At 30.8% G+C, this 25,393-nt stretch overlaps 1 protein-coding gene across 1 annotated transcript in view; it reads right to left on the bottom strand.

The window, feature by feature from the left end:
• The window catches only part of LOC123665199 (mushroom body large-type Kenyon cell-specific protein 1), a 213,943-nt gene that overhangs the window by 33,239 nt on the left and 155,311 nt on the right, over positions 1 to 25,393 (bottom strand). The window contains exon 3 of the mRNA XM_045599541.1: positions 7,926 to 8,296. Within this exon, the coding sequence (XP_045455497.1) occupies positions 7,926 to 8,296 (371 nt within the window). The remainder of the gene's footprint in view (positions 1 to 7,925; positions 8,297 to 25,393) is intronic.

Raw genomic sequence — 25,393 nt, 5'->3', positions numbered from 1 at the left:
CTGACATGTAAAATAAAAAAAATCTCACAATCTAAATGTTTATAGTCACAAAATAGCATCATAACTCGTTCCCTCTAGTGGTTCTCGTAACTCATTCTCTCAAATTAACTATTATACGGAACAACACTCGAGCTTAAAAAGCACAATTATACAATCGCCACTCCGCGCCACTCTCTGTTCAAACACTGCCTACTTTTCATGCTCTACGCCTACACGCTCAGTATTTCAGCGACGAAACCGTGTGCCAACTGAAAATGAGCGCTAAGACGAGTGAACAAGGTCGACTGCCGGACGAGAGCCTCAAACACACGCACCCCATCTCTTTCTCGCGTATTAATCAAAATACTAGTTTTCTACTTTGACGTGGAATCGTAGCAAATGGATAAGGCATTGTTTCGTAAATTGAAACTATGGTTAGCCGTACCACCAGCGCAGCTAGAGCCCTCCGAGTCCCCGGGGTGAGCAGCTTGCCTTGTATCGAGACGGTTCGTACGGCAGCCCGGGGGTCGAGAAGAGTGGTCGCTCTAAAGCTCGGTTTAGACAAGGTACATAATTGCTATTGTAAGCTAAAGGGTTTACAATATACTGCAATTATGGGCAGACAATGATTAGAAATGTTGATACGGATGCAACGTTCTTATTAATTAGTGGGGAACGCTTATATTTTATCATCAATGCCCTTTGTTGCGGCGCCTAATTGTTATTATAAAACTGTACCGGTGCCCGATAATGGGTTAAAAATCATTAAAAGAAGCCATTAACTCGATTGAAAGATCCAAGGAGATGTAAAAAATAATTAGTTTGATTGCTATTTGTTTGCAAGACCAGAATACTGTCGTAGGACAGACAACACAATACTACGCTGCTGTCCACTTAGGTCTTGATATAATTGAACTACTACAGGTATTATGTATTACATATTATTTTTGTTTACAGTAGCTAAATATTGCAATAGTTGAAGAATAAATTGAAATGTATAAATTTAAACACATATTATTTACATTTTAAAGTTGAAAATATAATACTTTTAAATTTATATAAAGATTTCGTTTTTTTTAAATCTCACTCCATTAGTAACAAAAAATAACACTAACGTAGATTTACATTTATATTTGTCTAAACCCAAACATTCTTTAATTTTAAGCTACCAGTAATTTCGGTTGTTTTAAATTACATGTAAGAAATCAAATTTAATGTGATAATGGTTTAGAAGTTATTTTTATTACAATTATTGTTCAGAAATAAGTTTCGTAAATGTTATTTTAAGTTTTTTTTAGAATTCTAATCCGAGCTATTAAAACAGTAGTCTATGAACGTAGAACACAATAGAGGAGGCTGCATGTATTAGAACCATTTTCTCATCTCCGGAATAAAAGGAATCAAAGTGGTTCGTGTGTATGCTTGTGATCAGCGTACATACAAATAACAATGCAGTAACATTTTTTAAATATGGTTTCCTTTAAATTACTTGCTTGATATTTTTTTTTAATATTTTAATTACTTCACTAAATCAGATTTTTTTTCTTGTATTGGTCTTGTCAGGACAAAGTTATGTACCTATATGAAACGAAAAAGGAAAATAGTGCCATCTACTAAGTTCGCCGTAAAATAAAATAAAAAAGTCAAAATAAATGAGTTTTACTATTGTGATTGTTAACGATTGAAAAAAAATTATTTCATTTAAGTATAACTTCTGTTATTAAATTATTTTTATTAAAACGTTTAAAAAAAAAGCTTGCGTGACCAAATTTCTTTAACAATAAATATTACCTTGTGCGGCTTTCGATAAGTCAAGATATTACTATATTTATGAATTCTATTTACATTTTAATTTTGTTATTTAATGTAAAATTAGACTTATATGTTTATGTTCTTTTATCTTAAAATCGGTGAAAGTTTTTTCAATGTTTATTTATAAACCACATATGTAATTACTTACTAAAATGCGTGACTTTTGTATGAATTTCTACTTTATAATTAATTTATTTGTTTTTCATTATTATTTGATTAATGTCAAAGAAAAAACAACTTTTTCGTTTCTTAAATCTATTAAGTCTTTTTTCTATTAAGCTTCATACCGGATAATTTATATGGCCACAATAAATAGAGCCAGCGTGCTGTAAACGTGTCAGAGGGGACACGCACGTTCGTTTTTCCAATAGCCCAGAAGATGAAGGCAGCTGGGATGGCCTTGTGCTGTTGTTCGCTCAAATTACGAGCAGTGTGGTGAGAGCATCATAATGCTTGCTCCCTGAGACGAGCGAGTCACGGGTGGGGCAGCGGATGCGCATGCGCAACCGATCCCATAGGCTATAAAACATATTTCAGTATAACATTCTACCCTAAGAGTTGGACATATAGTTTGAAGATAACAAAAAAAAGGCTATAAGATGTATGGTATGGTTAGCTGATTTGTTAGATTGTCCATATAAGTAATATACTTACTAACAAACAAATATACTAAAATGGATATAAAGCTTACTGGTTCAGCCACGAAATTATAATAAAGCAGATCACTTGGAATATTACTAAAGGAAATTAGAAATAGCGGGGGATTTCTAAAGACAGTCTAAGATAGAAATTAGTGGAAAAATGGTCAGAGATCTTTACTTGTTGAAAAGTTCTTAACGATTGTTACTCTGTCACGAAAAACATTCTGAACAGATTGCACAGAAACTTAGTGCATAGATACCAAACTGGAGATCTTGAATAAAACATGAACTACTTTTTACATCGAAAATCCGACAAGAACAGGAAAAACAGTCCCACAGGAACGGGCTATGTTTGGAGTTTCTCTCAAAATAGGATTAGAAATGAGACTATCCGCGAGAGAACGAAAGTAACCGACATAGGCCACAGAATTAGCAAGTTGAAGTGGCAGTGGGCTGGTCATCTGTGTCGCAGGACCGATGGCCGCTGGAGCAAACGTATCCTGGAGTGGAGACTGCGTCTTGACAAACGCAGCGTGGGACGTCCTCCGGCCCGCTCGCTGGACCGACGCTCGGTGGATCTACGTAGATACGTAAGATTGCCGATGTAGGCTAGATAAGGATTGCGTAAAACCGGGATGTCTGACGCGAGCTTGTTGAGGCCTATGTCCAGCAGCGGACTGCAATAGGCTGAACTGTGAACAGTGTCCCACAAGGCTGGAAGCTATACAGGTAAAACCACGAGACGCCGCTCGTATGTTAAATTAAACTTTTAAATTATAAATCACTAAACTATTATTAAGTGAAATAAATACATGTTGTCATTTTATTCTCTAGTCCGCTAACAATTCTGAGTAGCGGTAAAATGAATTACAGCATTAAAAGAAAATAATTCGTATGTGAATGCATCGTGAGAAACATCGACAATAAGAACTAACGATTTGATTTCTCATTCGCGTTTTTAAACTTATTTATATATAAACTAGTCGACCAACGTGGCTTTACATACACAGATAACCTAATAGTTAGCACGTAGTAACATTTAAAGTTTTAATAACACTATCTTTATACCGCTAGTTATAATTACAAAGATATAATTATCAATTTCATACGTAGACAATGATTCACATTTATACAACTACAACATCATTTAATCATACTATGCTATTAATCTATTCTACTATATGAGTAGGTATTAAAAAATATATTAAAATTATTTTTTTAAAAAGGTTGAACCACTCAATTCGACTGTATTTTTTATCTGTGCTATCTCACAACTTTATACTGTGTATGTAGTGATATTGATGATTTCATTTAATGGAAAGCTGGTGCTTGTAATGTGATCTCATTTAAATTTGATCGAGCTCGGTACGAGTACTTTTTGGGTTAAACCTAATAAAACGCATTTCATTAATTTTTTTTTCGATTACCAATTTTATATTACATATCAATGTAAGTTAAAGATTTTTATCGTTTGTGAGAAAAAAAATATTTGAATATATTTTTGAATATCGTTAAATAAATTCGTAAAATAACCTTTTATTCTAAAGTAGAAAATCCTAGTAATATTATAAACGCGAAAGTATGTATACATGGACGTATAGATGTATGGATGTTTGTTCCTCTTTCACGCAAAAACTACCGAATGGATTTTAATGAAAGCTTACAATAATATAGCTTATACATTATAATAACACAAAGGCTATAATTTTTAGAGGTATTGTGTGAATTGTTCAAAATATAACGATAATTGTCAAGTAAGTTGGAAAAAATCTGCCATCTGCGAGCTATTCAGGCGTACGCTGCATAAACTGTGGAGTTTACATGTATATAATGTACTAGAGAAATGTTTATCTTAATTAGTCCTACAAAAAAGTCCGCGACAACATATATCTATCTTTTATGAGTAAGCCATTATCGCCAAAACAGTGAACCATATATACAATAAAAATTGATAATATATTTCTAATGCACATTTGGTAGTAACATATTGATTTTCATATCGCAGAACTGACTTTGATGAATTTTGGCATAAAGATAGATATTGAGAAGATATTAAGTTACTCGAAGTAGTTACTAATCCTGCGCGGACGAAGTCGCGGGTACCAGCTAGTAATCAATAATTAATTTGTGTAAATAATATTTACACAATAAACAAACTACGATTAGTAATATTATATAATTAAATGTTGTGATACATAAGCCCTGTATGTACCTACTTCAAAGGGCAAGGTTTTTGATTCATACCATCATTTCAGATGACGTGATTTACATCCTAGTAGACGTATCGATATTCGTACAAATAACTCTAGAACACTAGAATTCGTATTAAAATTACTTTTTTGATTTGCATTATTCTTTTTTCAAAATGAAAATGTTCGTTAACTAAGCGCTTACTTTTTAGTTTCGAAGCTTTATCACTTCTAGACACTTTGTGTTTAATTAATAATCATAAAAAAAATAAACTAATAAAAACCAATTAATTCACTAAGAAAGACTTAGTCTTTTAATTAAGGTCTATTATCCTTATTACTTGTATGTATTTCTTTATAAAAAATATATTTCATTCTATGGCAGATATAAAGTTCCCTTGAACTATTCAATAATCAGGGGCTAATTTGCATTTTTAAATATGTCTATTTATGTAGAAACAGTAGGGTAGGCAGAGGTTGTGTCGAAATAAAAAAAAACAAGGTTTTCTTTGTGTTATAAAAATATGCATGCTAGTTCCATTTAAGTTTATTAAATACTCATATAAAAACAAGGTAAATGAATCAATTAAATATTAATAAATTCCTTTTTAATTAATAATTATTTAAATCCGAAGAATATGTTGAATATGTTCTTAATCTACCTATATATATATAAAAATGAATGTTTGTCTATATGTCATTTATAGAATCGTAAACTATGCATTTGATTATGTCATGATCTTCAGCACAATGTTGAGCATGAACCACAAGGTTTCTGAGTTGATAGGACCGAGAAAAAAAAATTCAAAATAAGCGTCGCAACGAGCGCAGGGTACAGCTAGTAGGTATACTAATAAGTATTTGTCGTTTCATAAGCAAAATCACTGACCATTAATTCCAAAGCTTAAATTGGCTTTGAATAATGTTAAAATCTGTTGTTTGTTTGTCTAAATATTTTGGTAGGTTCTTTACATTTCTTGTCTAATTTGCCAGTGGTAAAATCATCTGTGCACTTCTGGCACCATTGAAAGCCATCAGGCAAGTCACTGAATGAATGGTCAGTTGTTGAACTCATAACCTATGGTAGCTTTACCATAAAAAAACATTGACTTTTAAAATGGTACTCTAAAAGGTTTATATTGAAAATGATTCCTTATACTAATTTTCTGAGATATTTTAAAAGCAATTGACACTTTCATTTATTAAATTACTTAAGTATTATAATTGAGAAAACAGAAATATTATAGACCAGAAAACCCACTTGGTCTCATCTGCGTTTATATTTACGAACCCATTCTTTTGAGTCATCGCTCCTTACCTAACTAAACATAGTTACCAACTTAAAAATAAAAATTCTGGCACAAAAATATTTTTTTTAAAATGTCACCTATAAGTCATTAAATTAATACGTACAGACAAACAGTTAAATAAACTTAAAATATTTTATATAATTATTATAGATACCACATAATTCTAATTCCTTACCAAGTTAATAAAGAATTTGATTCTATTAGTAACGAGTTGGCAATAAAACACGTGTTAGGTACCGTGTTGTACGCATTCTTAACCATAGAACTACATACATTGACGTCCTACACGGTTTCGCCTGTAATTATTTTTGACAGTCATCACTGCCATTTTGTTTATAGCTTAGCTATATCTTATTTGTCGTAGCGTGATGAATTACAACCTAAAACTATAATAATAGTAAAAATTATATATTTTTTATGATTATACTTTATTATAAGCCTGTTATAATATAAATCTGTTTCTATATCGTCAAAACGTAAGTATGTTTTGTCTACTTTCGTATCTAGAACGACAAGAAACAAAAATTCAACATTTCGATGTCAGCCTACTTCTCAAAAATTATTTTTGTTTGATAACCTATTTATTCAAGAAGCAATTCGCATTAATATAATAAAATGGAAATTTAACTGGAAATATATCATTATCTATATCCAACTTGAAAGATAGGCTATACCTACATATTTTATTTTGAAATATGTAATTATTATATTTAAGAAAAAATAAGACGTTACGATGTTTGCCAGGTCAGCTAGCTTAATATAATATAATATTATAAATCAAAAAAATCATAAGTTATATTGTTATTAAATGAAAAATTGCGATTTCGCTCCAAATCCATTCAATTTTCAAGTACATATCCTAACAAATATATAAGCCATCATTACCACAATCTAACATATAAATACATAAGCCTGTCCTTTGTAGGTGTTATATATACATACGAGTACACATAAATAGCGGACGGTGCCTGTGTGTCGAGCGAAACATCTGGCAGATAATCATTCGAAATCCGGTTCAGGATGAGTACAGCCAGCAGCTGACTCGAATGAAACGTATTAATTAGATAAACATATATATATATATTATAGAAATAATCGCCGCGTTGGCGAAGCGGTCACAGCCATGGATTGTACCTGTTGCGCTGGCGGTTGCGGGTTCGATCCCCGCACATGACAAATATTTGTATTGGCCGTTAAAGGTGTTTGCCGTGGTCTGGGTGTTTGTGCAGTCCTAGTGGGTTTCCCCACCGTGCCTCGGAGAACACGTTAATCCGTCGGTCCCGGTTGTGTATGATTATGCTCTGATCCTTCTCCTACATGGGGAAAGAGGCCTATGCCCAGTAGTGGGATATTACAGGCTGAAGCGATAGAAAAAAAATCGTCATAAAATAATTGTACTAATATTACAAATGTGATGTATGGATGAGATGGATGTTTGTTCTCTTTCACGTAAAAGCTGCTGTATAAATTGTAATGTGTTGTATATAAGTCACAAATTTGTAATTTCTAATCGTATCTCCTTCTTTCGACAGCAGCGTCTTCGGTGCGACAAAGCCAACCCTGCGGTCACCATCCCGCCTGCCCAGCGTGGTGACTATGGGCAAAACACATGAGTTCACGCCTTTTTTAGCGCGAACTTGTGGAGCCCTATGTCCAGCAGAGGACTGCAATAGGCTGAAATGATTATGATGATGAATCGTATCTTGATTTTTAGTAACGGCTTTTACGTACTTTATGAGTTAATCAATAAAAAAAAACCAAAGTAGTAAAGAAAAATGGTGCCAACGAATAGTAAATTTCTACTTGTCATTTGGTAATATTCTCGTGTGTGTGTGAATTTCATTATGTACTGTTTCGCACAAAAATAAATAAAGAGTATCACGTAGATAAGCCTTACGTATTTCGAGCTGCACCCCGTCCCGTAGGTCATCCTGACACTCGATACTGATAAAAGATAAGACCGGTGGCACTCTGCCAAATATAACAATACTCACAGTCGCGCCCGCCGGCCCCTCTCCCTCGACCCTCTCTCCGTCCACGCAGAAGTAACACCTCTCCGCTGGCTTCCAGTCCTCAACCTCGGCGACCTCTGCGACCTCTGCGACCTCTACCTTCGGTTGCGTCGCCGGCCTCTTGATCAAACTCTCCAGGATCGTCTCTGGCCTCTTCTTTTCCTCCGTTTTCTCTCCCTGTGGGTCGTTGATCTGCTCGATCGTCTTGATCTTCAGCGCGGGAGGGGGGTCTGATGCAGCTATGGAGTCTTCGTCGCTCGATTGTTCGCCTTCGATGCGCTTTGGTATTAATCCGTCTTGATATAGTTTCCATTTTCTGCGACCCATCAACTCCTCTGCCACCCGTTCTAGACCTGGAACGAGGGATACTGTTGTTAGTACTGTGTAGTATTACCATCAACACCTGTCACTACAAGTACCTACTAATACTACAGATATTGGAAGAGATAGATCTTAGGTTAAATAATGTAACAAAGGTTTCTATCGACAATGTAGAAAAAGGTTGTTTCTGCGTTTAATAATATTGGTGCGACTTTATGAGTCGTAGAATTTTATCTCGTACCTAGCCTATACAAGGATACGTCCCTACTATAGTTACGTTAAGTTAGTCCATAATTCAATTCACTTGATTTTTGAAAGGCCTTAGGTCTTCCTAAAAAAATTGTTTGCCTACGTTACAGGATGATAGCTACTAAACTTTATTAAAGTAAAAACATTGAATTTACTTCAAAATAGTAATTTCATAGCAATTCACTTAAACCGAGAAGCTGTAACACACACTTAGCAACGCATTTAGCCAAATTTTTTAATTCATATAAACCTATATATTTTTTAAAATACTTTGTTGAAGGTCTTATGGAATGAAAAATTAAGAAAAATTGTGTAAAAAAATGGATATTATTTAAAATTTTCGAATTTGACGATTCTCAAGACCAGGACAACGTCTATCAGGTCAGCTATTAATATAATATGATAGATAATAATAAATCATTTTCAATCGAGAGAAAGCTAAAACCGAGGAAATGTCGTCGAACTCGTCGCCGACAGTCATAAATCGCCGTTTTCGTTCGTCGTTCATAATTATCGAATATTAATTGACTATATTTACTGCCTGCGATAACTGTGACCGCGTGATTGTTAGTGTTGGTGTTCGAACTAATTGTGTTCGACTTATTTGAAAGTCGAAAAACTTTATAAGTAGTAATATAACTAATATAGTTTGTCTCTGTGTGGATAATCGAACATATTATATTTGAATTATTTGAAAATCGAACGACGTTTTAATAATATAAGCCATTGTTATAATGCCAATAATGATAAGTTATTTTTATTGTTTCATTATTGAAATTTGAATTTATACAAGGCTTGAAATTGCAATTCCTAATCACAGACTTCAATAATATATTTTTGTAGGTACCTGTATAAATTTAGTTTATAAAAATTCTTTCTTCTTATTACGCTTATGAAAATTTTAATGTTCAAATATTTGTTACTAAATCAAATTTGAACACGTAAAAAGTATTAGAAAATTTTAAAATAAATACAAAAATAAAGATATATGATTTGATATTAAACATAATTTTGTGTTTCAATGGAATCATTATTAATAATTAACTACAACTTAATTTATTTCGCAGACAAGTCCTGAACGGAAGCTAGTATGAAATAAATCAGAATGTGCTTGTGTGCATCCGATAGTGGTGCGACGGCCAAGGCTGGAATCACCGTTAAAATTTATTTTTCTGTCGATATCGACTGTCGAGAGAATGAATGGCGTCAGAGTCCACAATATCAATAGTTTTACTCAATATTATTTATGATGTATATTCGGTTATAACATTCTAATGTTTATACGGATGGTTTTACTTAGATACGCCTCGTACGATTAACTATTCGTAACTAAAACATAACGTTTTTTGGATGGAGATTTAAAGTAATGATATTTTATTAGCAAGACCGGTTTTATGAATGTAGAAATTTAGTTAAATTTATTTAATAAAATCAAGGCTCTTGAGATCAAATTATTATTATTTTTTTTACTCTTACAACTATTTTTTTTTTGTGACAAGAACTATTCCAAAATTTACTTACTTTATTAAATTAACCTTTCAAATCTTAAAATGACACATAAAACCTATTTATTGAGTCTTTATCACTTTTTATAGTAACAATATTAATGCTTAATTGCTAACTTATTGTAATAACACATTAATTATTTGAAATTATCAATTATTTTATTAAAATCATAGCAATTACCATACCACAGTTGATATTATGTATTACTTAGCAAAAAATAATAACATAACAACTTCAGTAACAGTAGCTGGTGAGACCACGAGGCGTGAAGTTTAGTGATTAAAACGAAAACAAACAAATACAAACTTACAATTATTCAAAAGTAAGAAAAAGTGACAGAATTTACATATTTCACATGAAAAAATCTTAAAGCTTCCTTCGTTAACGATTTGTAGCTATATAGCGCTATGCAAAGCTAAAACAATTAATTTAATAATAAAAAATTCGCTGCTATTTATTTTTATGTGACCCATACATTAGGGGATTCGGAACATTTTTAATATCACATCGAATTTCTGCTACATTTATAGATATTTTTGTAAGTATTTAGTTTGAAAAATGTAAACATTTGTGCTATAATATGATTTTATTTAATAGGTCCTTTTTTCTCAAAGTAATTTATCTAATTCATGCTTTAAAATTATTGTCATAACGTGGAAACAATTAGTTTTTGCTTTAATAGTATCGACATTATTTTTATTTAGAATAGTTATTTTTATTCAGTATATATTAAAGAATTAAATAAATAATTGAATAAATATGAACGTATTTACCGCTCAATTAAATTAAGCAGTAATAAACGAATCGCACGAAAGCGTAATAAAGCGCTAGACAGCCGCTGAATTATCAGCCTAAATCAATACCATTTAGAAAATATTGAAGAACCAATGACCGTGTGTTAGTACCGGCATTAAATCATTGCTATTAACATAAAATATCGCGCAAAAAGCGGCCATCGCTTAATAATAAACCGACTTTTCAAATGAATACATTTAAAACTGTAAATTTGAACGCAATTTTTTATTTGTATTTGAAAAAAAAATCTTTGATGAGCGGTCAGAGAATTTGGATCACTTTTTTATTTCAAAAGGAATGTTTGTAAAAAAAGTTTTGACTAATAGCTTAAAAAGGTTCGATTATCGATAGGTTGATATTAAAATAAATAACGAAAAAGGAGCGTTTTTTTTTGAGGTTGTATGAAAAGATGAGCCACGCAAACATTTAAAAATTAACTAATAAGTATTTATTGTTTGCAAATCAATGAATTCGATTTTAAAAGGACCAAAAATAGTTTAATTTTTTTTTTAATAAAAATAAAATCTTGACAGTTTATAATACATTGCAATGAACTTTACTTGAATCAGCTCGATTTAAGATTTCTTATCTCTTCAATGATTGATAAACTAGACGTTTAATTTATTCACCCATTTTTTATAATTAAAAAATTAATGACCAAACTTCTTAACTTAAAAAATCGATTTAATAGTAAGAAAAAAACTTTTTTAATTATAATTCTTTTAATCGAACTTTTAATGACATTTTCATACTGTTTTCTTGTATAGTTTTTTGTTATATAGCAAAATATACCTAGGTCTATGCAACATGTCGGTATCCTACGTCAGAGTGTGTCAACATGACAGTGACAGACGGTCACAATAAATTATTTTATACCTAGATATCGATCTTAATCCTCATACCTTAAACTTTATTGTATATTAATACATATATACGTATACGTTATATTATCAACATTTATTTTATTCCGTTTCAATTTTTATGTCATTTCAAACCTTAACATTTTTGAATATCATATCAAAAATTGACCGCTCCAGCGGGATTCGAACCCGCGTCTCCGACTGACCGTGTCGACACGAATCCCGCTGGAGCGGTCAATTTTTGATATGATATTCAAAAATGTTTAGAATTCCTAATGTGAGGGTAACACAAAAATAAAATCGTTCATATTTCAAACCTTATTTAAAAAAATAGTACTAATTGAATGTTTTAACAAGTCGGTAATTAAAAAATATTTTTTTGAATTTCAAAGTCGAAACATAATAAAACCATCAATACATAAATGAAAACGATTAAAATCGTTTTTCTAGTTTTACTTCGATTCAATTTTCTGAAACTAAAACACAGTTCTTGACTGAAACAAAGTAGAACTTTATGACATCGGTCATTTCATTTTGTTTTCTATTTCATCTGTGTTTTAAATATAATAATTAATTTTTAAATTATAACGAAAGATATTTGAAAATATGAAACTAATAAAAAACTAAATAATTAATTAATATTTATGAAATGTTAATATATGGCCCGTTGTGGTAGTATAATGTCAACGTTTCAGCTTCTAAATATAGACAATGAACATTTTCTGACACAAAACTTTATCTTATTTCGCTAATTATGCAATAATTATGAAATATTCGTCATCGATACCTTGACTAGCAAGCAACAGAACAAAGTAAAAGAGCTTGTTTGTAATTCCTAATCTCGGGATTGAGTGGCTTATGAAGGCTTATTATTAAAGAAGGTTTCCAAAAATAATAAAACTTATTTTTTGCTAAAGAAATAGGCTAAAAACATTACACTAACGCTAACAAGCACCACTAAAGCTGTAGGATCGTAGTTCCCTACAATTTCCATGTTATAGAGCCAAGACAGTACCTAATCAACTCGCTTGGCCAACTGAAACGGGACCTAGAATAATTATGAGTCAACGGCCTGCCAAGCTTGGTAGTTAAAAAAATAATTATCCATATGTGATCGATATTCTAGTAACATTGTCGGTCACAGATCAACGATATGCTAAAATAAACTACTTGTCACTTAATTTATTTTCTTTTTTTTTTGAGTGTAAGGAGTTTATTTATTTTTAATCTATGAGTTAGTTTTTATATGTAAAATTTAGTTTTGTAATTAGATACCTTTTTAATACGTAAAGGTACCCATAACATTGCAGTGATAACGTAAATATGCTGAACTATTTTGTAATTCAATGGGTGAAATAAGTAGTGTTTTCTAACCTAAAAAAAATTGTTATCTTAATAAATACCGATATTAATAAACGCACAACTTGTCACGTTTAGATGATAAATTTCATAAACATCTTAACAAACTTCCAAATAAAAATAGAAGAATTTGTAAAAGTTATATTTTTTTTGTCAGATAATAAGCTATGCTGACAGTTATACCATAACACGTTAAATATACGCTATTAATAAAAAAATAATAGCTAATCTATAATTTACAAGACATTTATTAATAATATAAACAAGTTTATATCATTAAAGCCGTATCGTAAGCTGAGCTTATAATAATAATTATTAATTTAAACCATACAATGTAAATTTTAAGATGTTGGTTGATGAAAACTGTATTTTCAATGTTTAACGTTAGTTTTAACTATTAATACAACCAAAAGGAAATTTTTGGCTACCTAATCTATACCTATAAAAAAATCAGTCTTCGGAATATACCTATGTATGTACGCGTATCTTCCAAATGCTACACTAAATTGCATAATCTAATTTGTAAATATTTAGACAGCGCAGTGAATTAAATTGCAATCCTTAAATTAAGTTATTATCCTATAAACAGTTTACTTACTAATAAACTGCTACAAACACTACAGACTAATCTTTACAATAATTAATTTTTACGACGTGGTCTATTGTAGTAACAAGCTGTTATGACGTGACAATAAAGATTACAACGTGACGTCACGTTGACCATAAAATATTTGTGTAATCAAGATTCAATAGAGATTTACAAAATTTATTTGATAATTTTTCAATCATTTTTTGTATCCTTAAAACTTGTAAAGAGTAACTTTTTTATTCTTAAAATTCATAAACAAGAGTAGTAGATTAGTAAGTACTCAATCAAAATAGATAACTAATTGTACTTATGTAAGTATTAGAAAAAGACGAAAAATATTATCATCTGTATTAAAATTTGTTTGATGCTAAATTTATTATCTTTCTTAGCGTCTTTCTTTAACGAATTAGCTCTGTTTCCAATTTTACACAATCAAACGTCTGCTGTAGTACGTCCTAAGAAGACCCCTGGTCCTGGTAGAGAATGTTTGACTTTTACAATAATAGAATTTTATATTTTTTGTTTTTTTATTTTTTTGTCGTGTGTAATATACATAGTTTTTTAATATACAAAAATCTCGTGTCATATTATCCTTTACCAAACTTCTCTGAAACGGTGTGACAGATTTTTATGATTTTTTTATCTTTGGTATGGTTCATAATCGGTCTTAGGCTATTGTTTATTACGTAGAGATGTATATCTGATGTAACCTAATGGATATTTTTCTTTTTTGTGTTCTTTATTGACATAAAAGGCCTTTACAAATTAAAAAAAGAAGACAGTAAAAAAACCTATATATTCACAGAAAGGAGGTACAAAGTTCGCCAATTGATTTAGTTTAGGATTAAAAAAATATTTCTTAGAGTATTAAGACTCACCAACCACGACCATTATGAATTTTACAAGGCGATGTTAACGAAATAAACAGCTGGGTAACAAACAAAGCTTGCTCGTGCGCCGACTGCTGATTGGCTAAAACTGCGAAATAGACTCGTCTATTCCAAGGTCACGCTGACTCAGGATGCGTTTGTGTGTGTGTATGTGTGTGGGGCGAGTGTTGAGATGTAGCGAGTTTTATTATAATTTATTTTAATAAAGATTTAAAGCTAATTTTATTATTGCTATCAAAGTAATAAATATATAATACCTACGAGGCTGAAGCGTACATACGAGTTATGTTACACAAATGGTTTTTGGAGGAGATTCAAATCAGACGATTCACAGAAAATAATTTACTTTACGGAATAATTAATATTGTGAAATGAAATAGACAATAATTTTATACTTTATAATTTCTGATGCCTTGAAAAAATTATTTACTGTTTTTATTTAGACATAAAACAATGTGAAGGATTAAAAATACGAAAGTTGATTGTAATCTTCATTAATATCATTATTCGTTATAGTAGTCATAGAAACTAACATGACATCTATTTGTGACTTCATTCTGTACTATTACAACGCCACTGCATACGCTTACGCATAATCTTGGGAAGCACGAATGAGACGTGCCAAACATTATTAACGATATTTTTTTCGTCCTGTTGGTGTCACGTCGTTCAATCGTGACTTCTTATATGAAACGACATTCTAAAAATTTGTCGTTCCGTTGCGTCCGGTTTTAAAAACGACGACTTTTTTTCAATGTTATTAAATCATACATTAAATGTAATGAGCGAAGAAAAATGTAAAACATTTCATACCACATAGTTTTTCTTAGCTTTTTAAATATCTACTAATGAAAAAGTCATGAAAATTATGATAAGTTGTAGAGAATTTATAGTGGTACATCAAAAGAAGAAAAAGCACTTATGTTTTCTAATATGTTCGTTCAAGACGTTGTATCTATAGAAAATTCAATAATGCTTTTGGCAAAAAGTCGGATTCAAGAAGTGATATCAACCAAAGTTGAAAGAAATGATCATAAATCAAATATTTATACTTCGTCGTTTGTCACTGTAATTTATTAATACAGCTACTTTCTAAACATGATAAAATAGCTATAAAGTTCCATAAAAGAGTAGGTATTACATAAATTTTATTCATAGGAGTATTTTTTTCCTTGTTGCTAAATAAAAATTTTAAGGAATTTTTTAATATAGTATTTCTGTATATGAATGTTGTTCCAATTATAAATTTTTATACTATATAGTTTACTTATATTAATTTTTACACTGTGACGGTCCAGTAGAGTAAAATGAAATTAAAACTAAATAATCATATAAATCTGTTTTAAACTTCAATCACACGTATAATAAAACAATTAATTGATATAACAAAATACAGTAAGATTACCACATTGGATTTTTTAAGGAATAATATTTATAACACATAGTAAGAGTAGGAGTCGTGAGTGTGGAAACAACTAAATACGTACGTACGTACGTAGTAAATACAATAAAATATACAAAATAAAACTGTAATTTTCATAAATATACAATATTATTAAATTAGCGAATGTTACATTGATACGGAAAATTAAAACATATTTTGAACATGAAAACAATGTCTGTGTGCATCAATGACCGAGAAAATTGTAGAATCAATTAGTAAAAAAATGTGCCTTGTTAATTTATAATACGAATAAAAAAAATGATTAATATTTTATGATAAAATAAAAAAAATAAACATAATTTTGAATGCTAACAAAATTTAACAAATTTACTGTCTCTAAATAAAAAAATAAAAAAAACTCCTACATGGAAAAAGAGACCTATGCCCAACACCAGCGTAAATTTTAAAACAACGAGATTCTCTCGTTATTGTATTGTACCGATTACTATGCAAATTTTTGCAACTATTTATTTCAGATTTCCATTCATGTAATGACATTAGTCAAATTCCAGTGTTTCCACATGAAATTCATTGTGATCTCGTTACATCATCTGTTAATACATTATTCCGTAACAATGCTCGGCTAAACTCGCTTTGTTCCAATCATACCTATCTGTGTGTAAATACCAAATGATTCAGCGCATTGTAAAATATTTTTATTTGTTTCTCTACATCTAACCAGTAAAATAGAAGAGATTCGACTTTAAACCAACGCAAAATGAAACGCAGTAACAATTTCTATATAAAAAAAAAATGTTAAAACTATAGTTTAGAAAAACGTCATAAATTAAAAAAAATATGGAGAAATATTTTTCAAATAAAATAAAATGTAAGTTATTTGTTAATAAACGGTATAACTTTGTTTTGATTAGTGTTGTAATCGCTTACGCTTATTTCTTGTCCCGCTACCGAGTGAATCAACGCGGAAACGCACTATGCCCTTGTTTGGTACATCGCGAATATGCGCATAGAATTGCCCACATATTCGCTCATAATTATCATTATTTAATGATATCCTTCGCTGAATTGTTATTTCTAAATAGTAAGACATCATTCTTAGCGTGATCGCTTGTTTGTATTATTGCGTGAGACGAAATTACGTAATTTTTATTTACTATTAACAAGGTTGACGTTCAATGTCAAATGAAATGGACGGCCATTTTGTAATAGAGATGTCTTAATAGTTTATATTGGTTATCGTATTTGGTTTTATATTTTGACTTAATTAATTTGAAATAGAATGATTTTGATGTTGTTGTTATTGAGCATGGTAATAATAATGTAAGATATAGTGTGGCTAACGAAAGTAGATACTCGATTTTTTTGCATACTTTTTAAATGGCAGCACTGTAGGGTCTGTAGGGTTCCCACCATCGAATATTACCCCTTTAATTTGGGAATATCTAACGGAAACCTACTAAGATTTATAAATATAATTATTAAACCAATTCAAAACCTTATTCAGCCCAATTACTACGTCTGAAAACACAATTAGAATTTAGGACAATATAAATATTCGGTAACATAAATGTGTGTCGGTAACAATGTAATTTTATTTCTGTTATGTTGTTTTTTTTTTTACTACGTAAAAGTGTTTGATTATATTTATGCAAGAAGTAATAAATAAATAAATAAAATAAATCTTGTTATAAACATTGACAAATTTCGGCGGTTTTAATAGAGATTGGGAAGAATCGGAATCAGCGTATGGTAATAGTAAAAAAAAAAAAACAAATAAACAAGATAGCGCGTCTTTGACGTTGCCAGGTTGTGGTTTTTTTAAATATGCCGCATTTTTTCAGTATCTACTTTCATTAGCCAGACTATAAGAAGCTTTAACTTATAATGGCGGACTAGGCAGAAAATAAACGAAAACGCGAAAAAACTGTATGTGTGGTTTAGTCAAAAAGTATTTTTTATGATAGCTAATACTCTGGAATATGATAAGGTTATTTTTATCTCGAAACAAAAAGTATGTAGAGCAGATTTCTACAAGGTCGCAGACAGAATATAAGGTAACGATGATGATAATGAGGCTACAGTTACCAATTAATAAAGCAGACATTATTTTTTAGGATTTCTAGTGTACAAAATTTCGAAATATAAAAATATTTTTACAGAAGAGAACAGTATTTTATGGATTTTAATTGGACAGCACTTTGACGAATGTTTTCAGCGTCAAACAACGTGGAGCGGCAACCGGAAGGGCTCGCGAGAGGTGAGACAAATCTGTCTTGAGATGTGACTCGAGATGATACAGTCGGCCGCACGAGCTTAGAACTACTTAATATTGTAAAAAAAATTAGTATTTAGAAATGTGTATACTTATATATTTTAGTAGTGATAAACATAGTCAAATAATTATAATGTTAAAGCATTTAAGCGGAAATATGTTATTTATTATCGACGTTAATTTTTTTTTATAACTTAGCCTTAAGTTTTAAGGGAATGTAGGATGAAAATTGCTTCTCGGTAACTTGTACTACAAATTCTTCTGAAATGTTTAATTATATCTTTTCTTAATTAGCAGAATGGAATATAACATGTATGACATTTAACAAATAAAAAAAAGAAACTCAATATCGAGACATGAGCAACGAACTGTAAGACAATCGACACAGCGATTGTACGTCAATCGTACGATTTTCACACCGGTACAGGCGCGGAGACAAGCGAGTGAATCTCGGCGGATGTACATCCTACGACCTCCGCTCAGCTGATAACGTCTTTAATTCCGAATATAAATACATTATACAGGGTTCGACAACCGGTTTCACTCTCATTCTGTTTATTTAAAAAAAAATCTTGATTCGGGATGTTTGGTTCGAGCTTGGGGAGGCCTATGTCCAGTAGTGGACTGCTATAGGCTAATGTGTAAAAAACAAACAAACACATAAATGTGATAGAATACATTACTGCTCAAAACGCGTAAGAGACGCGTTTTGCATGGCGCTTATGACCTTTTTCACGAGACCGCGATCATCGTCGATAGAACAAATCGTAACGGCCTACCTTCTTAAGATTTTTCAGAAGTTTTACTTCTGCCGTGTGTGATATGCACACACACACGTTTTTCTTCAATATGTCAAATCTTTTCTCGTTATAATATTAGTATAGATAAATAAAACTTCCACAAAAAAAGAAGCCAGAAAGTTTAATGTATTTGTTAGTTTTAGAACGCAGAAAAAAAATTCAAGTTGGATAAACTGCGCGAGTCTTCTAATGTATTGCAATAGACATGGCTAATGATGAGCACAAATTTTCTAAAGCATCATTTGTTGTTTTGCATGATTGCCTTACACATCGTATTGTAAATATACACTATTAATAAATGCCGTGTTGAAAATATTATAGTCGTTTGTTTATGTAGAACTATTTTTATTTGTAATAAAATCGATCAGAGTTGTTTTTTTTTACAAAATGTATCATATTCGTAATTCATTTCTTGTTTAGGTATCATATATTAAAGCACGTATTTCTTATTACATTTGAACAGAAATGTATTTTATAACGATTTATCTGAAGCCAAGTCGTTTTAACTTAATTATAATTTTATGGACAACATGCCTTTTCAAACGATTAAAAATATCAAGTTAATTTAACTATACACGTTTTGCATAGCAGAATAATAAAAACAATTAACTTAGACATTATAAATATAACCGGTATCTGTGTGCCCATCGTAATGCATGCGACGCGTCGCCGTGACCGCGGAAAAAACAAACACCTATCGTTTCAAACGAATAATATAATAGCTTAGCCGAAATCATTACCTTACCGTTCACAATTAGCCGCTATTAATGAATACCTTACCTTAAACGTGATAAGTAAAAATGTAATTAAGAGTAGAAAGGTTACGCGCCCCTGGAATCCGATGCGAGCCATTTGAATGAGGAATTAGAATAAGATCGCAAAAAATATGAGCATTAGAAAGAGCGGTGCGGTCGACGAAAGAAAAGGACCGACGATCGGGCTCGAACGCGATTGGCTGACCGCTTTTTATGCCTTAGTTCCCCTAATCTTAGTTTCGAACAACATCTGCCGCGCTAATGTTTATTCGAAATAGTTCTTTAAATTTATCGCGTTACGATCTCTTTTACGATTCGAACGTTCGGTCTTCTGTAATATTTCTCTATCTAAACGGTCGATGTACGCAACTTGTTATTTCAATTTTTAATACATCTCCCGTCGAATGGCTTCCTTTTAAGGTCAGCCGGGCCAGGTTCGATTTTTAAATTATGATTATTCGTTTTTTTAACGCAATCGGTCATTGGACGGATACTCTGTTGTATTTAATATCGATGTTTTTGTATTGTAATTCGTTTTATGGAGCTATGAATCGAATTAATCGATTTAAATTGACAGCTTCAAAGTTATCAACATCGATTTCGACTCGTTTATGGACTGTAATGGATCATTTGTTGTTACGCCTGAATTGATAAATATTTATAGGTTCTTATTTCGCGCCATTAATTAATTTTGTATTGTTTATGGCGTGTGGTTTTATTGTGTTGGTCGTTAAATAAAATTTTAAATGTTTTTTAAACTGTATATAAATTTAAATATATATATATATATATATATATATATATATATATATATATATATATATATATATATATATATATATATATCTATTATTATTTTGTAAGTTGTAGTTACTCTCAATTGCAAAAAAAAAATACAAAATAAAAAAATACTGCCAATGTACAAAAATTGTCAAAATAAAACAAACTGAGGCAAAACAGTCTTGAGTCCTTTTTTATTCTATGACAGAATAAAATAGATTTTATAGTACATTTCAGAATACAAATAAATTATATAAATAACAATCGCAAAATCAAAATAGTACCTACTCGTATAATTTGGAAATTTACAAAAATCTCGAAACACCTCTAGATAAGAAAATAGTCGACAGATAGGTATTAGACAGGTCAGTTGTATCAGCGAGTTAGGAATAAGCAAAGTTTTATTTATTGCGTTCACGAACTTGGCGAATATCAAAAAAAAGGTGTTTCGAAACTGACTGAAAACTCGCAAAAGATTGGGTACGATGCTCTTGCATGAAAAACTAAAGTGAACTATTCTGAAACAGAATGGCAAACACCACGGCCACAGCTGGGCAAACAAGTCTTAGTTAAAAAAATACATTCATGTTTTTTACCATTCAACAAACATTTCTAATTAAAACAGTCTGTTTTTATACCTAAATATACGACCATCACAAATATGCCTCATCTGACATAATACCTAAGTATATTAAATGTATAAATATAAAAAGAAAATACTGAACAAAAAAAAAAACAATGCACTAAAGGTTGTCTATGTTATGCTAATTAGGTATACCTATGCCTCCCAAAAGCTCCTGCCAAATATCCCGGTTATCTGCAATTGTCATACATATCCTCATCCAGCCTTCGCCGATAATTCTGCTTAGGTTACTTGTGTAGCTTATTAGACATATTTGCCTTGGTCTGGACGTATGTTTGCCCCAGAGGTCGTTGAGTAAGAACCATTTCTTATAACAAATTACTTTATTCGGAAATTTAGCGAATAATAATAATAATAATAAAAGCAAATAAGCTAGTGTAATGCTCCCAAAATGGTCACTCAGTTGTATACGAAGTCATACTTCTTAACTGCTTTGCAGTGATATCCTATAGGTATTTCATTTATTTCCCTGGGGGGTGTGCCTATAGTAGCGTGTGCATATATGTTTATAAAGTATCACTGTATCATTCTCATAGTTTCTTGTTTCCACGGCGTTTCACCATTGAGCCGTGACCGCCATATTTGGTTCACCAAACAGTACAACGCTGTTATCACAGTTCCGCTCGGTTAATTGAATTATTTAAATTTTTATATACATCTTTTTGCTGTTATTTATTATTAACTTCTATGTATCTTTACATATTTATGTTCTCGGGTTTAATTAAATTTTTATTATAATTTATATAAAAACACCTAATCCTCGTTTATTTTATTGCAAGTAAGATAAATTATTGTATTTACAATAATAAGCATTTAATTTAATAAGAATAAAAATAGTTTAATGTAATCTTAAAGTTAAAAAATATATTATATAAATAATAAATAAAAAGTTCCTATCAAACGTGTAATAATATCTTTTGAAATATAAACACAATACACAATTATTAATGAACTTCTATACTATTCAATTGAATTCCAAAACAAAATTTTGTTTTAAAATCTAGACCGCTATACAATAATAGACCATTCCAAAACCTAAAACACTAGAAAAATCATAAACAATAAAATGAATGGATGACTAGCGCCCAGGTGTGCGTTACGCAATCTAGACCAACGGGAACACTAACTTAAAACACTGGCTCTACTTACTAGAACTGTTCGATCTAAAATATTTTTGGCTATTATTATTTTTTATTTAATGGATATTTTGATATCATTTGTTATTTAAGTTTAGAGCAACGAATTGTAATTTACAAGTGTAATTCACATTAATATGATTTTTGTTGTTTTATTAAGTTTAAATATTACCTACATGATAGACTGAGCTAATTTTAAAAAGTATCTGTTAATATTTTGACTAATTTTTATTTTAGAATATCAAGTGATTAAATGTCAAGAACTTTCTTTTTCATATTCGTATTTTGCTTAATTTTTTTTGGTTATGCTCTTAGCTATTAGAAAAACCATAGTGATAATCCGATAGTTGACGAAACGTTCAATCAAAAGTCGACACATTTTTCGAGAAATATTCCAAAAAAACTAAAATTATACCTAGAACTATAGTAAGTATAACGGGTGAAGCTCCAATCCTTATCAACATTTAAAGAATTTTGGTCAGCAGTGGGACGTTATCAGGCTAGTATGTAGTCAAGTATGACATAAATAAATGATTGAAATACACACACATCTTTGTCTGAGGTAGGCAATGTTATGACTATGTTTTACTTTTTTTTTGTCACAAAAATGAACTGAAAGTGATAAGCACGGGTCAGCAAGGGTCTCTGTAAGCCGTGCCACCCGGTCTAGTTATTATTATGAAAGTTTTAAACAATATATAATGAATGGTAGCCGTCGATCGGAATCCATTTATTTAGCAACTAATCGTCCGAGCTCCGAACTATTCCAATATGTCCGCCACCTGGCCGCCGTCAACTGGCAACTATCTTGATTGAAATTGTTATTTACTTTCTCGTTTCATGGGAAATAATTAAAAATTTAATTGAAGCGATCAATTGAAATACTTTAAAAGAATGTCTTTGACTGGGACGCCTGTGGATAGTTTTTTGGAAATGGTTTATAAAGAGATTAAAGACAATCGTAGAATTCGTAGTCAATCTCGTCAATTATTAATAGGTTATGGAAGCTTTTTATATTTAAAATAGTTGGCTCTCGTGGCTTTACAAGTTTAACTTAAGAATTGAGGTCAATTTGGAACATTGAGATGCAAGTCTTTGAGTTATTCTGGACATTCTATTATCTATATAGTTACCTAAACTTACTACATTTAATTGTCATCAGTTAAGTTATTTTAACGTGAAAGGCTTTATTAGTATTTACAATTGGGACTAAGTTTAAAACATTGACTGCAACATGAAGTTCTTGTAAATTCTTAAACTTTAATTTATATACACATTGATTTTTATGCAGAACTTTATTAAGAGATATTTATTATTTACCCATATTTCGGGACTAGACTACTAGAGTCTGTGTTGGTTGATATTAAAAAATGATTATTTCAATTAAAAAAATAAATTAAATTCTTAATTGTATTTCTACTTTTATAAACATCAACCGCAAGTGAGAGAGATATCAAATGTAATCAATTACACTAAGGTCTCATTTTATACGATTCACACAACCCAAATTACTTTTTAAACGGCACAATCATACGAAACAAGTCTGTAATAACAAGAACCAGTAATTTAATAGTTCGACCATAGATAACTCGTAATTTCAAAATGGCAACACTGCCTAATGACAGCTGCGAGCGCGCGAATTCCAAGTGCAAAAATGGCGGCAAAATAACGCGTTACGAATCTTCATTTCATACAATTTTATAATAACACGAGTGAAAAAATTGTATGGCGACTTTCGTTTGTTTTTTTTCGTAAATAACATTCGTCGATATTTGTCTTTGTCTAGTGGAAACATGTCTGTATGTGTACGCGTTCATTTTCCTACAAGAGTATGACGACCCATTATAAAGTGGCATTGTTACGAATAACACAAATAAACTTTTGTTAGTCGCTTTGTGAACTCAGGAAAATTTTATCAGCTCATTAGTGTATTCTACATTATATATTTTTTATAATAAGAACGTTGAAATAACGTCGCTGTATTTTAATTGTTTCGAACAATCGTTATTTTGAATACGAATAGGTATAGCTATAATAGCGTCGACATAATGCCGTAGGGTGTCCATGAGTTTTAAACACGTTAATTACGACAACAATGAATTAACATATTTAATTTATTTACATCAAAATACTTTCGCAACGATTTTTAAATATTACGTTTAAATTATTTATCGTTGTGTCCATTTGTTACATTTAAAGTTTTATTTCTAAATACATTAAAACCGAACTTTCTAAAATGTTACACCCAGTGTTGCGTAAAAGCTTTCATGCTAAAATCTCAGCACGTAAGCCTAAACTTAAAACACATTGTAGCACTTAAAATTCCTAGATGTTTTATGCCAAGTTTACATGATGAACCCGTGATAGGAAATCACGCCAAATGATGATGACACAAACATTACTCATCGCCTTGTATCTATTGAAACTTTTAAATAAACAATGGAATTATACACTGTGTTTGAGTATGTTTATTTTTCATGTTTATTATTTTCTCGTGAATCTGTTAAATGAAAAATTTACTTAGCAAATTGGGAAGTAATGGCGTAATATTATTATAATAGGAAAGATGGTGATTGTTTCGACTAGCCCATTGGCGCTGTTTGTAGTGGCCCTGCTTTCTGCTCCACAGGTTGCAAGTTCGAGTCCCACCCGAGTCTGGGTCTGGAGTGTATTTATATATCTATATATGTATTATTTATATGTATATTCATAAAAAAATATTTAGCTATAACAGTCAGCTGTTACCGACAGGACAAGCATTAATTTGCTCACCGTATGATCAGACGATCGTGTGTGTGTGTTTTAAGATATTTAATTATTATATAGTTATATTTATTGCAATAGGTACAGCTTTAATTCATTATGGAAAATTCAGCCTGGTCACTTACATATGAGTATTTATCGTTACAACGTAGGTATTTTGTTCTTTGTCATAGTAACAAAACTAGTATAGAACTAGTAAGAAACTTGAAATAGACAAATAAATTTACTATATTATTAAACATACAGTTAAGAAAACAAATGGTTACCTACAGGTTTCAAATACTATATTACGTAACTTAAATTATGTTTTGTTATTGACGTTCACTA

The sequence above is a fragment of the Melitaea cinxia genome, chromosome 23, assembly GCF_905220565.1.
Source record: "Melitaea cinxia chromosome 23, ilMelCinx1.1, whole genome shotgun sequence".
Lineage (NCBI taxonomy): Eukaryota > Metazoa > Arthropoda > Insecta > Lepidoptera > Nymphalidae > Melitaea > Melitaea cinxia.
This window is presented reverse-complemented; position numbering and strand designations above follow the sequence as displayed.